We start from the raw sequence: 18354 nt of genomic DNA, 5'->3' as shown, positions 1-18354 counted from the left end.
GGATTTCAAGTGTTACCTTTGTAATATTCATTTCATCATACTTTCTATGCAATGTCCTTTTGACCCTGGCGTTGATGAGTCATCCAGGGTGGTATGAAAAGTAAAAACAACTTTTAAATTGGCAGATTTTTGGTGTTTTGAAAAATAAGAGGGGCGGCTTCTTGGAGTGATTTTGGAAGGCGGGAGAATCACGTAGACCTCACGGTTTTGTTTAGACGGGAGGCGATTAAGCCGCGTCCAATGAGTCGAACTGCGGTGCATTGAACACGCCCACACGAGCACGAGCTCACCAAGCAGAGTTAATTAGGCGCGCGCGCGGGGGCTCCTCTCCTCGGAGAGTCGAGCCCAAGAGCCGCTCTGCCGCTGCATCAACAGGAGAAATGACTTGGGGAATTTGGACCCGCAAAGAGGTAACAGACGCTTCTCCAATTGTTCGACAGGCCAGGTGAGTCCACTTGATTGGTGTCCTTCACTTGCTTCAAAAACATCACCCAAAACAGTTACTTAACAGATGAATCGTTGCCACATTTAATTCATAACAATTGGCATCCTATTGTTGGAAAGATGATGTAACTTTAGCGTCCCCCTTGTTTGTTGTCATTAATGATCATTCAAAGTCAATTATAGAGTCATAGCCGATTAAGTGTTTGGTTGTGGGTCATCAACTCAAAGTGGCTTCTTTAAAAGTCTCCTCACTGCTTTGGAGCTTCATCTCTTTTACGAGTTTTCTACTCTCAATAGCCCTAATTGAGTGAGTGGTTACTGCGTTAAGCACTTCCTGGTGTCTTCTCTGCCATTTCCAGCGTCCTTGCTGCCCATATATCACAAATGCGAGTTGGGGAATGAAGACCACAGCTAGATGGCATTTTCTGAAAGTTACTGCACAATGAGCTACATGAAGCTTTTCCACGCATTTCAAGGCAATTGTATATGGGCATGGGTCTCTGTTCATGCATAAACTGTTCCGAGCCTTCTTTGAGCAGCACCGGCTCTGTGCCGCTTCCATCGAAAAACACCCAAAGAGTGAGCCGTTGTGTCCTTCAGGACCATTTCAAGTCACATTTGGGACCCTTGGTCCATAAGTTATTTATTGAAGATCAAAATGTCACTGTTATTTCAGCGCATCCTACACCGGAAAATGTTTTGCTTCACTCTTTCAGCCTGCAAGGAAGAATGATGAGCCTTTTGTCATATGATCAGCAGGGTGCTCATATTTACAAAATGAGATGTTTGGTGCAAGCAAAGCGGCACAGTGCTGCTTGTGAAAACAAAACGTATTGTTGTTTAACACTGTAATGGGTTTGTCGAAGTGGGCTAAACTTCCCAAAATTTGATTTCATCTTATTTAAGCTCGCAACTCCTACAATACCAGAAAAGCACTCTAAAGTAGAATCCACCCAGCGGGGGAGCAGGAAAAACATCCGCATGATTTGGATTTCACATCGCACACACACACAAGCACGGGAATGCACACGCACGCGCGCACGGGGACACACACACACACACACACACACACACACACACACACACACACACACACACACACACACACACACACACACACACACACACACAGACACGGGGTTGCACATACACACCCACGCAAACATGGGGTGCGCACACACACACACACATTCAGATATATGCACGCTCGCACACACACACACACACACACACACATGCGCACACACTCATACACACACACACACCTATATGCACATGCACACTTGCACATAGGGGTGCATACACATACGCACGCACACACACAACGCACCTGCACGCGCACTCACACGTGGTTGTATTCTACTTTCTATTATATATATATATATATATATATATATATATATATATATATATATATATATATATATATATATATATACAGTAAAGACTCGTTATATCGATATTCAAGGGAGTCCGAAAAAATATCGATATAACCGGGACTATCGATATATCCGATCCTGCGCCGAACTGCATTAAACAAAAGCCGCCAAAAGGGGGCAGCCAAGCGCCATATAAGAAACGGAGCTGGCCATTAGCTCCCTTTTTTTGGGTGAGAGATGTTCCCCCAATGTTGCCTCAAAATGGCACATATAATTCTTTAATGATTGTAAACATGTATGCTTTAATCTTCAGAACTACAGTGTATTTGAAACATATTCATAACTGGATGTGTAACAAGAAAGCATATTATCCGAATCTGAAGCCATTGTTTGGATTCACAAGCAATGCAAGACGTCTTGGCGTGAAGTCATTTTTATTTGCATTTGAATAAAAAGTGACATCGGTTGTCCTTTAATACACAGTATGGAAGGTACAGTAATTTTCAAAATCATCACGGTTCAGCAGACAAAACAAGAAACATTGTTGCAAAAAACGATTGCATTCATATACAGTACAGTGGGCATGTACATAACACAACAGGGAAACTGCAACGCTTACATCTTACTGTATTATGTATACAATTTTAAAAAGTCATCAATCTTCTTCTGCTTCCCATTTTTACCTTTTAACACAAACACTTCAATCTCGTCTGCTACACACGAGCTAGTGTCTGAAAATGAAAATGGCTCTGCTACACGGGTGCTGGGCACGTAACCAAGTCACCTGACCAAGTCGACCAATGGCGCGACTGATGGCGTGACACGTAACCAAGACACGTGACCAAGTTGACCAATGGCGCAACGGATATATCGATATAAACAACAAAAATGGCCGGCGGGGGATGAAAAGGAGCACCGTAATAACCGGATTATCGTAATAACCGGGTATCGTACTAAACGGTACTAATTATACATAAAAAGACTAGAAATGTGCAAGGGAAATGAAAATAGTATCGTAATAAGCGGTACTATCGATATAACCGATATCGATATAACGAGACTTTACTATATATATATATATATATATATATATATATATATATATATATATATATATATATATATATATATATTATATATATATTATATTATATTTTGTTTTTTTGTTTTTATATTTTATATATGTATATGTATATATACAGTAAAGTCTCGTTATATCGATATTCAAGGGAGTCCGAAAAAATATCGATATAACCGGGACTATCGATATATCCGAACCTGTTTGCATGTAATTTTCTCCGTGCGTGCATAGAAATAGTATTTCTTTTATATATTTTATATATGTACAACGTGATCCTGATTTCATGTGATTTCATCTTGTGACATGCAACTAACGTTGCGTTAATGAGCCTCAGGCAAGAAGACCTCTCTCTGTCTGCAGAGGACATTGGTGCTTTTACACCAGGGGTCACCAAACTACAGCCCGCGGGCCGTATCCGGCCCGTCAGCACATTTGGCCCGCCCCCCTGAACCATACCAGAGATTCCTATTTGGCCTCCAGAAAAATAACAAATCCTTTTACAAGTCAAAGGTCGGTTTTCGATCATTATCTGTTCCAATTTTAATCAATGTATTTTGTTTATAATCGTGATTGAACAGTATAAACACGCCTGCTCACAATAGAACGCTAAAGGAGCCGGTCACAATGCGACGCGACACAAGAAAGACATATGAGGCAGTGGAGGGAAGTCCAGTGGTACATTCAGGTGTGCTCAGTTTAGCGCTCTATTTGGTCCCAGACCCGTTTTCTCTTGTAAACCTTCCTGTCAAAGAGTGAACGGAATAATGGCGAAAAGGTAAGGTAAGAGAAAAATTGATTCAGAATGCAGAGTATTTAACCTGCAGTGGACAAACGATTATTTTTATGTTCAATGCAAAGAAAAGGCTGTTTGTCTCATCGGTCAAGAAGCGGTGGCGGTATTCAAAGAATACAATCTTCGCCGACATTATGAATCCCGTCACAAAGACAAGTACGATAGCTTGCAAGGTCAAATATGAGCAGACACACTCTCAAAGCGAAAAGTGGACTACTATCTCAGCAGAATACATTTGTACGCCAAGCTCAGCTGAAGAAGGCATCCGTTCGGGCCAGCTTTCGGGTTGCTAAGCTGATAGCAAGCAGCGGTAAGCCTTTCATGGATGGAGAGTTTGTTAAGAAATGTATGGATGTTGTCGCGGAGGAGTTGTGTCCCGAGAAGAAAGATGCATATAATGCCATAGGTCTGTCGCCGAGTACAATCACCAGACGCGGTGAAGAAATCGGGATGAATGTATATGCCCAGCTGCAGCAGAAGACGAAAGAATTTGACTTTTTTCATTCGCACTGGATGAGAGCACGGACGTGCAAGACACAGCGCAACTGCTCATTTTTATTCGTGAAGTTAGCGCAAACTTTGAGATATGCGAGGAGCTGGCAGCCCTCCAAAGTCTCAAAGGGACTACAACGGGAGAGGATATTTTTGACCAAGTGTACAAAACCATGGAGAAGTTGGACCTGAGTTACAGAACTGTGATGGTCTGAAAGACGCATTCAAGCCCAACAGTCTCATTGACTTCTATGCCGCCCTCCCAAACGACACATATCCAAACATCAAAAAGCACGCAATGAAAATGTCTACAGTTTTTGACAGCACGTATATCTGCGAGAAAAGCCTGTCTCGCATGCAACTGCTGAAATCTCCGATGAGATCAAGATTGACAGAAGAACATTTGCATCAGTGCTTGAGGCTGGCTGGAACTAGAAGGGAACCTGATATTCAACTTCTCACCAGCCAGATGCAGACCCACAGTTCACACGGATGAACATTTCTGCCCTAACAACTAAGCTGAACTTTTATCTGTTAAGATTGTGCATGGCACAACAGAAAGTTAATGTTCCACGACTTTTTTTCTACGAAGAACATAGAGAGAGTTATTTAATTATTTATTTCATGAATAGTGTTATTTATTTCCTGTTTTTTTTCTGTGAAGAACTCGGAGAGGGTTATTTATTTCATTAATAGTGTTATTATTTGTTTCCTGACATTTTTCTGTAAAGAACCTGGAAAGGGTTATTTGGTTATGTGTGGCTTTCCGGAAAACAATTTTTTTAAGCTCCCCTACGATCGTCACACTTTTTCTGTTACAAACTGACACCGACCCCCCATCACAGAAGGGAAAAGTTATGTGGCCCTCACAGGAAAAAGTTTGGGGACCCCTGTTTTACACATTAGTCAATTTGCTGTCGATTAAAGATTGTGTGCAAATATTTATGCTCTGAAATGCCTTGGTCGTGGACTCTATGCAGACTGTCTCCTGAACGCCTCAACTTCTCTCAAATCGTCAGCTGATAGTATTTGGTATGTGCGACTTCCAGTCTCGGGCAGTGTGCTTGGCTTTTTTTTTTGGGGGGGGGGGGACAGCTGTTGCTGCTGGGCTTTTTCAAAAGGCACCGCGGCTAATTGAACTTAATCACTTTCCAAGCGTTAACTTAGTGTGACACGACGTGTGACATGAGTTGCTGGTGGAAACAGCAAGAGGTCAACAATCGTCGAGGCGTTTTCAAAGGTGCTTCTGGAACAATTCCCCAGCCAGTTGAAAATGAAAATCCTCAATTTTGATGATTACGGTCGCAAAGCCTCTTTGACAAGTGCGCATGGATGTTGAACTTGAAGTAGCAAACAAAATAATTGTTACATCAGGGGGAAATTGAGCAAAACATATGGATGGGCATACTTTGACCCCTGGAGGTCACTTTATGGCTGTGATGGCATCCAGTGCCACGTGTAGGGGTTGTCAATTAGTAACAAGGCAATATCAACGTCCTGGATGAACTTTTTGACACCTCAAGTATCCCGGAAACTGCAGTGACGCGGTCATACTCATTTTGCAGTCCTGTTTTGTACATTTGTAATTGCCATGCAATGTTAGGTGATAGAGTGACAACGTTTAAAATCTACATTCAAGGAAAATGGTTCCATTCATTTTAAAAATGTTCCTCGCTCGATGTTGTTGAAAGTGAACATAATTTGATTAGTACAAAATTTCGTCCAGAGAGCGAGAGAGGGACTTTTGAACCATATTATAAGGGTTATCCATAAACAATCAATAAATAAACCCAAACATTTTCTTGACGATATGCTCCACCCGATTCCACTTGACTAGACGTGTGATTCGGATTCATACTCTGCCACTTTGTGTTGGCTGAAACCAATGGCGGGCCATGCATATCACCCCTGGGGCCCTGGGCCTTCAATAGTGCGACTGTACGTCTGAATCAATCCATAGCTGCGACTGTAAATAAAAAGTGTGGTGTGATTTATGAGAGAGACCTGTTAGCCAGGTAATAACTTGTGAAGAAAGAAATATCGTTATTGAACTGTTCGAGTTTTAATCATAAACGTGTGGATTAATGATATGGGGTAAGAAGTCATTCTTTCACACCGAAGAGAAGATCGAATAACATGGCGAAGCGTCAATAATAACTTCATAAAATTGCAATATTAGTTGCTATTATCTATATGTCAATTAAATCAACACAATATTTTGCTTATACAGCTCGCTACTGTCACTAGCGGCAAGTGATAGTATAATTGACTGGTGACTAGCCAATTGGGTGGTTGGATTGGTTCAAACAACAGACATTAGTTAAAGCAACAGAGTCATCGACACCGCATTTAATGCAACAGGGCCTGCAGAACTGATTGTGAAGGCGTCCATGTAGATTTCTGACCCTGGTAATGAATGATGGCTGAAATGTGATTGGTTAAATGCTTAAATACAAAAACACACATCAGGAAGCAGCACAACAGGGGAAAAGCAATGAAAGAAAGCTCAAAGACAATTTGAAATGATTTAATAAGAATTCACGGACAGAATATAATTTACATATGTCTGAGATTCAGCTATTTTTAGGCCAGCAGAGAAGGCCAAGCAGCCCCGACGGCCGACCACTGGCTGAAACTGACCTTACATTTGCTCAATTAACAACCAATCGCAGCTCACTTGAAGCACTTTCAGTCACATGGTCACATATGAAAAGTTTTCTACCATTTGAATTTGAGAGATTGATACTGTATTTGTCTTTTGTGAGCCTCATAAAATGCTGTGGCGGGCTGGGTGAAACGGCTGGTTGAGAGTTTGACTCCTGTGCAGTAGCACCTGACACCAAACGTGGATGTGCGTCCTTCTGCTTCTGTCCACTGCGAGTGGCTTGCATAGCAATCGGTAGCGCCTGCCTGAGAGGAGTAGCTGAAAAAGGTGGTGGGCAGGGTGCAGAGGGTCCAGTATGATTTTCCGCACCCTAGTTTGGATTCTTGCAGTGTGCAAGTCCTCGAGAGTGGGTAGGGCGGTACCAATGATTTTTTCCGCCGTCCGAACTGTCCGTTGAATATAGAATATAGAATAAAATATTAGAGGCTTGCACTGAAAAAATATCAATGGTCATACAAGCGGCCAATTAACTCATTCACTACCATTCACGAATTTAGTCAGGAATTGAAAATATGACAGAGCAATATGTCTGTGTCAGCTCTCAGTCGTACATGAGTCGTCTATCGATGAAAAGGCTTCTTCAGCCGTCATCTGTACTTCTTTGAAGGTATCGGACGTTTCGCTTCCCTCTGTTCCTCCCAACTCGCACCGCCAACTCTGGACTGTACGGATATATATATAGGGCTTAAAATACCAGCAAATTTTTGTTCGCTGACGAAGCCTCTTGGATGAGAAGTGAAACGTCCAACACTTTCAAAGAAGTACAGATGATGGCTGAATAAACCTTTTCATCAATGACATAGAGCACCATTCCCGAATGTGGGTGCCAATAAAGCGCTGGCCATGGCCTCTGGCACTGTTTTTTTCTTTTCTACAAGGGGGCAGCATTTCCCTTTTTTCTCTGTTCGTGCTTTGTTCCACCTTCAGCTGTTGTTCAAACGCTATATAAACCAATATGTATGTGTGAACGCTGGCGCATGTGGCTGCCGCTGCTCACCCACAGAAAAACTGATCCTGTGACTGTAAAGTGACCTTGAGAGTTTTGAAAGGCGCTTAGAAATGAAATGAATTATTATTATTATTATGATTATTATTATTGCTTTGTATTTTGGACAGCCACCTTCATTTCAAGCTCATATGACTCCAGACCCATGTTTTTTTTATGATGAAAGAAGAGCGTCTAAGGCTTCTAACGCTGTACTGAATGTTTATGTACTCCTAAAACTTAATATTCTGTGGATCCTGGAATTCGAGTGACAATGACAAAAACAAAACCTGGCACTGGAGTGGCCACATTTTTGCACGTCTGACAGTGAATGAGTTTGATCACATTCGTGTCCATTTCTGAAGACCTATAGCAAACGTCCATAAAAGATGCTTCAATTTTGATTAGATAAAACTCAGAACATTTTGAGTTCGATAATTCAACAATGTTGGTTTTGTTTTTTATCAATACAATTAAGTGAACAGGACTGTTGTTCCTTTTAATGGTTGCCAAAGTTGATGATATAAGTCACAACAACTCAGCAAATTGTTTTGTAGCAAACTACCGATACTGTTCTGCATTAGATTGGATGGATTGGATTTGCTTTTATTAGTCTCACAGTGGATAAATTTACATTTCACAGCATTAAGCATTGTTGTGCTTATTAAAATTGTGTCCCAAAAGGGTAATAGTCTGTTTGAAAGTCATTGCAACTTAAATTGGTGTTCTAGTGAAAATAATGTAAATTGTGCTTTTTGCAGAGAAATTTGTATTGATTTTTTTTACAACTTAAACTGCATTTTTATACAGAAAAATACAAGTTGTGTTTTGTATAGTGAGTGTGTGCATGTGGGGGTGTTTTGTTTGATAAACCAGAGGATTCACGAGTTGAACAAGACTATCTTCCTGCAATATGCTTAAAAAATGAGTACACAGTCCACATGTATAGAACAGGATAGGGCATGACTTAAAAAAATCAAAGAGAACCTCAGGGATGTAATCCTCGAACAACCACTGCTGCTGACAATGTGCTTGTTGATTGGAAAAGCTTTCTTTATTTGGGTCTGTCACAGTGATTTAACATTGGCAACGTGAAAAGAAGAGAGGAAGAGGTCAGGAAGGGGGATGTTCATCCTTGTGATGTGTCTCATGACTGGGAGATGCTCCCGTTGCTGTGGGCTAACTTTCCCACAGAGTTTCCAGTAGTCCGCGTTGTTTGTGTTGACAGATTGTGCCGCGATTGCGGGATGCTGAGACTGCTGCTCTGCCTGCTTGGCGCCTCAGTGGGCGGCAACACAAGCCAAAAACTGGACAACAGAGCTGGAGACGGAGAAGCAGCAGGTGAGTCCCAGCACGGCACTGCCTCTGTCTGTTAGCGGGCTGCTTCCTTGCTCATGGAGGAGACAAACATGCACAAAGGCGGTTCTGAGAGGTGACTGCTGATGTTCTTTCCTGCCTTGATATGCCCTGTAAGTGAGAGTCACTGCTATGAGTGAAAGTTTTTGTCGATTTATTTGATACATGAGCTCTGGAGGTTCATTTTAAATGTATTTACTCTGAGATTGAAGTAGCAAGGTCAAACAGTGTTTTGAGATTTGTAGGTTACTTTATTGCACCATACCCAAGGACCTATTTATTTTATTTTGCACTTGACTAATTGTCATTTTTTAAACAAACAAACAAACAAACAAACAAACAAAAGACACTAAAACTAATATTAAAATGTGTGGAGTTTGCATGTTCTCCCCGGACCCGCGTGGGTTTTGTCCGGGTCCTGCGGTTTCCTCCCACACTCCAAAAACATGCATGGCAGGCAGATTAACCACTCCAAATTGTCCCTTTATAGGTGTGAGTGTTAGAGTGACTGTTGTACGTGTTTGTGTGCCCTGCGATTGGCCGGCAACCAATTCAGGCCAATTGCCCAAAGACAGCTGAGATAGGCTCCAGCACCCTCCGCGACCCGAATGAGGAATAAGCGGTATGGAAAATGGATGGATGGATGTATCTATTTATGTATTTATTTATTTCTCTAGTCTTTAATGAGCAGCCTGATTATCTTTGTTTTGTACCTTAGTGTTAACTCTAACATCGTAAACATTTTTGCCTGCGAATGGATGGGTGCGACAGACCGAACCAGTAATCAAAATAAATCTTCGTATCTTTGGGCATTTTCTGTACTCTCAATTTATAATACTGTGCCTTTAGAATAAAGGCATGTTTTTTTCAATCCAATTCATCGGTTAATTGATTTTGCTTTTAACAAATGGATTTTGTTTTTCACAAATCAAGTAACAATTTTTAAATGAATAAATACATGCAAAACCGAATAATAAATGTGTTTTAATTGACCAACAAAAATGGAGGCGGAAAAAAACACCAAAATGCATTACACCAGACTCTTGATAACAAATTCTCCATAGTTCGCCCACATTCCAGGCCAAACTTGGCATTATAAATATTCATTCTTCCTCTTGTTAACGATGGATATTCTATGACTTTGGAAGCTTTCCGTGTACAATCATGACGGACTTTCATACTATTTTTCAATCTCCTCCCTCAAGCAAACATCAAAGTCATAGTCAGCTTTATTGTCAAATATGCTAATATGCATGACATACAGCACAGATGAAATTACTGTCCTCTCGGACCCAGCGTGCAAGGCATTTGCAATGACTCTACCAAACATAATAAACATGAAAACGCCAATTTGCCGGGAGAGGGGAGCCGCTGTGTGTTCACGCAAGGTCACACTGATGTTATTTGTGAGACGGAATTGAGGCCAGGTGATCAAACATAATGTTTCATTTCTGCCTGTTTGACTCTCTGATGCTTATTAATTCGTATCGGCCGCCATGTTTCCACCGCCTGCAGATGGCAATCAATTTTACTTGGTGGGCTGACTGTCAGCGCTTGTGTGTTTGATGACACGTGACAGCAATGGGGTCATTTAACACGTGTGCAGTCCAAGCTAACTTTGAAATGGTTAACTCCCTTCAAGTCCAGCTCGCGTGGCTGAAAGAATAAGAATGTTAACACGTGCATTCGTATGTCGTGGAGACGCTCGCTTACATTCATCCAACCTAACTCTCCTCCCCCACCCCACCCCCGCCACACCTACTTGTGCAGGGGAGGTTGCCATGACAACCAGGCCTCTCATCTACAAATGCCGCTCACCCAATATGGAAGTATTCACCTGCTGGTGGCATCCGCTCAGCAACCTGACAGAAGGAGAGGAGGTGAACTACGTGCTCACATATTCCAAAGAGTATGAACACGTTTATTATCTTTGTAAAATGGAAAAATGACAAACACACACACACACACACACACACACACACATACACATTTGATATGACTCCCCGCAGGGCTGCGTGTTGAAATTGGTGGTGGTAGAATTGGAATGACATGATGGGAATGATTGCTGTGATGATTTATTCTTTATTCCTTTCAGTAAAGGGCCCAAGCGTGAGTGTCCTGACTACACAAGCGCCGGTGCCAACAGTTGCCATTTTGACAGCAGCCATACATTCATATGGAACATCTACTGCATGGATGTCACAGCTGTCATGGCTCGCCAAAACGTCACTTCACCGCAGCACTGCCTTGATGTGGCCGACATTGGTAAGGACAATTGCGGAATCCCGCGTCTGTCAGTTTGATTGCAAATGACCAGAGGTATAAAGATCGTAGTAGAAATGAATTGAAATGATGAAAAAATATTCATGATTAAAAAGTTCTGAACATGTATTTACCGGTACAATACTGTGCTCATTTGTTCAAAGACCACACTCAACTCTAAAATCAATTCCTTTAATAAAAAAAATCGCACTACAGCAGATAGTAATGTACCTTAACAAAGTACCAAAATAATTCAATAAAATTTAAAGTAACCCGTTTGTGTATTCACTCCATTGTTGATGGTGTAGTGTTACACTCACACTGACTAGCGACCAGTTCGCAATTTTCCCAAAGTCAGTTAAGATTTACACCAGCAATTCTTCAGGATCAGCGGTGTTGAAAATGAATGGATGTACAGTATTCATTGCCTCATTTAGTGTGAAACTTGGCCACTGGGGGCAGTACAATACATTCATACATAAACCAACAAAGAAGAGTTGCCGTAATCAAGATAAATATATATATATATATATATACAGTAAAGTCTCGTTATATCGATATCGGATATAGCGATAGTCCCGGTTATATCGATACTATTTCTATGCACGCACGGAGAAAATTACATGCAAACAGGGTCGGATATATCGATAGTCCCGGTTATATCGATATTTTTTCGGACTCCCTTGAATATCGATATAACGAGACTTTACTGTATATATATATATATATATATATATATATATATATATATATATATATATATATACCACTCGTTATATCGATATCGGTTATATCGATATTTTTTCCGACTCCCGAGAATATCGATATAACGAGACTTTACTGTATATGTATATATGTATATACGTACAGTAAAGTCTCGTTATATCGATATCGGATATATCGATAGTCCCGGTTATATCGATACTATTTCTATGCACGCACGGAGAAAATTACATGCAAATAGGGTCGGATATATCGATAGTCCCGGTTATATCGATATTTTTTCGGACTCCCTTGAATATCGATATAACGAGACTTTACTTTATATATATATATATATATATATATATATATATATATATATATATATATATATATATATATATATATATATATATATATATATATATATATATACACACACACATTTTTTAGGATTTAAAAAAATGCACTTTTGCTATTTGAGAATGGCCAAGACTGAGTTAGTCTGTGGCCATCAGATCTTTTGCTTTATTCCTTCTCCAACAGTTCAAACCGAAGCTCCGGTCAACCTAACTTACCAGTTGATGGATGCCGGAGGAGACGAGATTGGTCATGATGTTCTGCTCTCTTGGGCATACCCGAGGCCTTCAGACCTCAAATACGGCTGGATCACCCTAGTGTACGAATTGCAGTACACACAAGTTAGCGAGCCTGACAAATGGAAGGTAAACGAGATATAACGGCGGGATTGCAAAGTGCTTTTGGGGTCTTTCAGTTTTGTCCCCCGGTTTGCAGGTTAAGCAGTCATTGCGAGAGCCTGAAATCAAGCTTCTCGGCCTTCCCATCAATGACTATGTGCTCCGCGTACGTTGCCGCTCGCAAAATTACGGGTTGTGGAGCAACTGGAGCCAGCCGTTGCTGATGAACATTCCTTCCCGGGCGCCTGCAGGCACAGGTACAATGTCCCCACCAATTTGAGCGCATCTCCATCCGGCTGTTGTGGCAGGGAATGAGCTTTCTTTCTGTTTGTTACCCAGGCCTTTCAACTGTAGCTGTTTTCATAACGGAGAACCTATTATGTTTCAGCCAAAACGTATTTGGGCTGATCTTGCAAGGCCTCACAGAATCTTGTGTTTTATGATTATTTCAAGCTGCAATTGGCTGGCAACCAGCTCGGAGTGTACACGACTACTGCCCATAACCAGATAAAATTGGCTCCAGCATGCCTGCGAATCTCGTGAGGATAAATGGATTAGAAATTAAATGAATGGACGGATATTTGACTACTTACTAACAGCACTATAAAATAAGTGACTGAGAGAAATCAATTCATCGTTTAATAATTTAATTTGCCAAAAGTAGAATTGAGACTGTGAATAAAAAGTATTTTGATTGATGTTGATCACTTTGTTGCCTTCATTGAAACAGACAAACTCCTGGTGGTGATTCTGGTCACAACCATCAGCATGATGGCGCTCTTGGCCTTCGCCGTGCGTGTCATTCCACAATGTGTTCGGTGGGAATTCACCTTCCTTTTCTTCGTGTGCAATGAAAAACTCCCCTGTGCCTTTCCCTTAAAGGACAACCGACGTCACTTTTTTGTTTTTTAACTGACATCAGAAAAGCGTTTTATAGCATCTAAAATACCCAAAACACGTAGTATGATATTTTTATTCAAATGGAAAACACCGATAAAAATGACTTAAAGTGTCCAAAATCTGCAGAAAATTGAGCTGCGAATTGGGCATTTTGAGAAAGTCCCGCCCCCAGTTTGTGACGTCACGCCAAGACGTCTTGCATTGCTGGAGAATCAAAACAATGGCTTCAGATTCGAATAATATGCTTTCTTGTTACACATCCAGTTATGAATATGATTCAAATAATTCTGAAGAGGAAAGCATACATGTTTGCAATCGATTAAAGAATTTATTCCGTGTCATTTTGAGGCAAATAAAATGGCCACCGAGCTGTGTGGAATGAATCGGCCCGTTTCCACAAGCTGATATATTCTTTCAATGGAGCTTGGCCTCCCTCTGCTGGCGGCTTTTGGATGTAACACACGGTTTAAAAAAAACAGTACAGCAAAATACATTGACGTGATGGAAAGACGCTAAATGCGTCTTTTTTACGGTCAGGGGGCGGTCCTTTTCTGACATCACGTGAGTACTCGTCACCAACTCAAAAACAAGACTTCCTGAATGTTCAGCGCCAGTCTTAAAACGTAAAATATTGCTATATGCGGTGGAATCTTATTAAAATACACCCAGTAGAATTAATGTGAAGCCATTTTACAAATTATGGACACAACTTGTCCGAAGGCCTCGGTTGTCCTTAAACGACAACCGACGCCTTCGGACAAGTTGTGTCCATAATTTGTAAAATAACTTCTAATAACTTCTACTGAGCATATTTTGCAAAGATTCCACCGCATATAGCTATTTTACGTTTTAAGACTCGCTCTGAATATTCAGTAAGTCTTGTTTTTGAGTTGGTGACGAGTCCTTACGTGACGTCACGGTAGGTATCGTCACTGACCAAGAAAGCGACACACAATGCATTTTGGGTACTTTGTTTGGTCTGAAAACTACGTGTTGATCCGTGTTGATGGCGAAATTAGAAGGATAACATGTACATAACGCAATGGTGAATAGTTGTGTGTTGCACCAAGACTACTATTTGATACTCGCTGACACAAATTCCCAGCCAACATTTCCAACGGAGCTTGGGCGCCACATTGGGCATTTTCTGAGACGCTACATTGGTGTCTGATGGCTTGAATTGACACTGGAGGACTCCTTTAATCGATTGCAAACATGTATGCTTTCCTCTTCAGAACTATTTGAATCATATTCATAACTGGATGAGTAACGAGAAAGCATCTTCTCCGAATCTGAACTCTGTGAGCCCTTTGTTTTTTTTCTTGAGCAAGGCAAGACGACCTGGCGTGACATGACGAACTCGGGGCGGGACTTTCTGAAAATCCCCAGTTTCGAGCTGATTTGTGTCAGTTTTTGGACTCTTGAAGTCATTTTTATTGGTGTTTCGCATTTGACTAAAAATATCAGCCTGCGTGTTTTGGGTATTTTTAGATGCGATAAGATGTTTCTCTGATGTCAGTTAGGAAACAAAAAAATGGTGTCGGTTGTCCTTTCAATCTGACATCCTACTGTTTTACCATTCAGAGTGAAAAACTTCTTTTGGCCACCAATTCCAAAACCACGCATCATCGGTATTGACCCACTGCTTTTGAAGGTAACGCACGTTCCATCTTCTATGTGTCTTCTGACTTCTGCTCACACTAGGTGGCTAACATACTCTGACTCTATATTTCAGGAAGTATGGTTACTTACTTAAAGGGTGTTAAAAACGCCCCTGACTAAATGTGCATGAGCATGATTGTTACACATGGTCTCGTATCCTCAAAGTAGCAGCACTAGCAATGCAATGGTTGCGACATTAGCCACATCTACGACATGTATGTTCCTAGCACGCTCTTTCGGAATGCAGTGCCCATAAATGCTATCGACTTGCAGTTTTATTTTTTGGGAATGTAGAGTCAATTAAAGATCCAGAAGAGGTGATAAATGTGACTTTCAAGCAGAAATGTTGCTAGCTTCTCACTGCACTTGATCCATCCCTGCTATCTGGGCTCCATTTCCTCTTCTTCTGTATTTTGCCCAGTTCTTTGAAATCTAATTGGAGGCCCATTATGGAGCCAGAGATGGCTGGTTTTTATTCACATGATTATTTAATGTTCATTGAATACAGATTATTGCAAGGTATTCCTCCTCCTGTGAGTCACAGAGAGAAAGAAAGACTGAAAAAAACATCACTGACTTGATGAGAGACTTGATAATGTTTATTCAACTTGCTTCCCACTCTGCGTCCTCAGGAAGGAAACTTGGAAGAAATCAACCACCACCTGACCAATTTCAATGGCTACGTAGCACCCAGCTTCCTGGAGGTGTGGGAGCAAGTGTGCCCCGACAACATCTATCTCGCCACGGCCAAAGACTGCCCCAATCCCACCAAGTCACCCAGCCAGGTGCCGGATGCCTTCACCGTCCCGCACGACTTGCCGCCCGCCGCGACTCTTCATCAGCTTGTGAGCCAGACTCCGACAGCATTCATGCCAAGCGCTTACTGCATGTCACCTCCTCAAGCCTTCTCGCCATCCCCGTGGCCAGAGAGCAACTACAGCATGACGGGACAGCCAAGCGCACCCCCACCTGCCCTCCCAACTACCTGCCCCCCGCAGAATCTCTACAGCTGTGTGCAGCTCCTGAACGACAGCGATGGGCTGCAATTGGTCCCGTGCCTGCCACCGCTGTATAGCGAGCTTCCTCCCCTCCCAGAGTCGAAATTACATGCCAGTTTAACGGAGGAAGATGAGGAGAAGCTGGCAGACTACCAGGCCAAAAAGAAAGAAGCCGCTTTAGCTAATGAGAGCTGAGCGGATCACAAGATGCGCAGAACCTTAAACACAATTGGATTTGCTGTGTTGAAAGGATGTGTTAACTTTCTCTCTTCTACTGCCGTGAACAAGTCCACAGCAGTGGAGACAAGAAGACATTTGTCTTTGTTGTTTTTGTGAACTGTGGAAACACTCAATTCTAAGAAAAACAATCGGAATAATTTTCGGAAATTGAGTTTTGCGAGTCAATGATGCAGGAAGCCTGTTCCGACATGACCTAAATTGCCATCTCAATCGGAAGGCTTCCAAAAGTAGGAAACTGTCTGGTCATCTATTTGCAAGGGAAAATTCGAATCATTTTTAAGCCCTCTTTTTCAGAATTCAGGACATTCATGAGAAAATATTTATTATTCTTCAGAATAAAATTCTGAATATTTGTAAAGTATGGGTGACCACACCTTCCTAACTAGAATTGGAAAAGATGGACCCTGCCCAGCTAGTAGGTAATAGTTAATCGATTTTCATTTTCTATGTGTGATTTGGAAAAATCTCACCCAGGTCTCCATCTCCCGGTCAACAAACATCATCGCTGTGCCCTTCATAATTCACGAAAGGCGCCTAGTTTTTTTCAGGTGCCACGTCCCTGTTCACATGTGCTAAGTTTCATTGTAAACTAGCAACCACAATATTTTGAATGTTTTCAATGCTGAGTAACCAGACTGTGTTTTTGTGTTAATGTGGTACGTCATGCATTTTATTTCCAAAACGTGTTTGTGAAGAGGAAGAGATTGTACATAGTGCCTATCAGATAGGCACTATCTGATATTATAATTAAAACGGATGAGGAAAACTATAGTATGACTTTTCCCTTTTGCTGTGGGTCAGACAATTTAAAAGGTCACCCACAAAGAGATCCTTCCGCATTGGCTTCATCTCGAGCATGAGAAGAGACGAGAGCAGTAGGAGGACAACTCACGGTTGCTTCAACATGACAACACAACTGCTCACAATGCCCAGAGCATCTTACAGTTCCTGGCGGAGAACAAAATCATCCTTTCTGGACCAACCTTTTTTGTCTGTACTCACCCAACCTGGTGGTTTTTCCTCTTTCCCAGGCACAAAGAGACCTGTTTTAAAACATGGATGAAAGAAGTGCATGTAAGTGGGGTAGAGAAAGCTTGGAAAGTGTTACACTCCATGTGGATGATTTTGAAGTGGTGGATGACACTTGCAGTTCAGATTTGAAATGTGCTGTAACTTTTGTAACACCCCATATGTGTTGACTGACTTTCTTTACAAAGTCTCTTTAAGCAACCTTATCGTAAAGGATGAATAAAGATGTGCAACAGTTAGCGATGCGTTCAGAAGAAGTATTGTAGCTGCATGTAGATTATAAATAGCAAACATTGGTGTCAGCTGACTGACAAAGACTGTGTTGTTCCTTTAAAAACTCTGATACCACAAGTCAGATAAGAACTGACCGAATTAGAATTCTCACTGAGTTACCGTGTTGACCTCCTTGTGGAAATGCATTCACTGGTAATTTTCCATGTAGCTTGAAAGAAAAGGCCACCTTTCACGATATTGCTAAGGAAGGGGGAAATTGCTCTTCAGAATGGGCAAAAGGAGGGACAAAGAAATTCAAATACAGTAAAGTCTCGTTATATCGATATCGGATATATCGATAGTCCCGGTTATATCGATACTATTTCTATGCACGCACGGAGAAAATTACATGCAAACAGGGTTGGATATATCGATAGTCCCGGTTATATCGATAT

The 18354-nt window shown here is 41.5% G+C and overlaps 1 protein-coding gene across 2 annotated transcripts; it reads left to right on the top strand.

Moving 5' to 3' along the window:
- Nucleotides 1–310: 310 nt before the first annotated feature.
- On the top strand, nucleotides 311–17925 carry crfa4 (cytokine receptor family, class I receptor 4). 2 transcript variants are annotated; one of them, XM_088998984.1, is made up of 9 exons: nucleotides 311–445; nucleotides 9068–9180; nucleotides 10966–11104; nucleotides 11291–11460; nucleotides 12706–12884; nucleotides 12955–13114; nucleotides 13588–13675; nucleotides 15342–15411; nucleotides 16052–17925. In XM_088998984.1, exons 1-9 carry the CDS (start codon nucleotides 381–383, stop codon nucleotides 16610–16612), a joined length of 1545 nt encoding a protein of 514 aa, XP_088855110.1. In that variant the 5' UTR covers nucleotides 311–380; the 3' UTR covers nucleotides 16613–17925. The 2 variants fall into 2 exon arrangements, with proteins under 2 accessions (XP_088855110.1, XP_088855119.1); XM_088998993.1 differs by lacking the exon at nucleotides 311–445 and having other exon boundaries at nucleotides 9171–9308.
- The last annotated feature ends 429 nt before the right edge of the window (nucleotides 17926–18354 follow it).

The sequence above is a fragment of the Hippocampus bargibanti genome, linkage group LG01 (assembly GCF_051943395.1).
Source record: "Hippocampus bargibanti isolate YZ-2025 linkage group LG01, ASM5194339v1, whole genome shotgun sequence".
Lineage (NCBI taxonomy): Eukaryota > Metazoa > Chordata > Actinopteri > Syngnathiformes > Syngnathidae > Hippocampus > Hippocampus bargibanti.
Note: the sequence above shows the minus strand (reverse complement) of the source record. Positions and strands in the feature narration are given on the sequence as shown.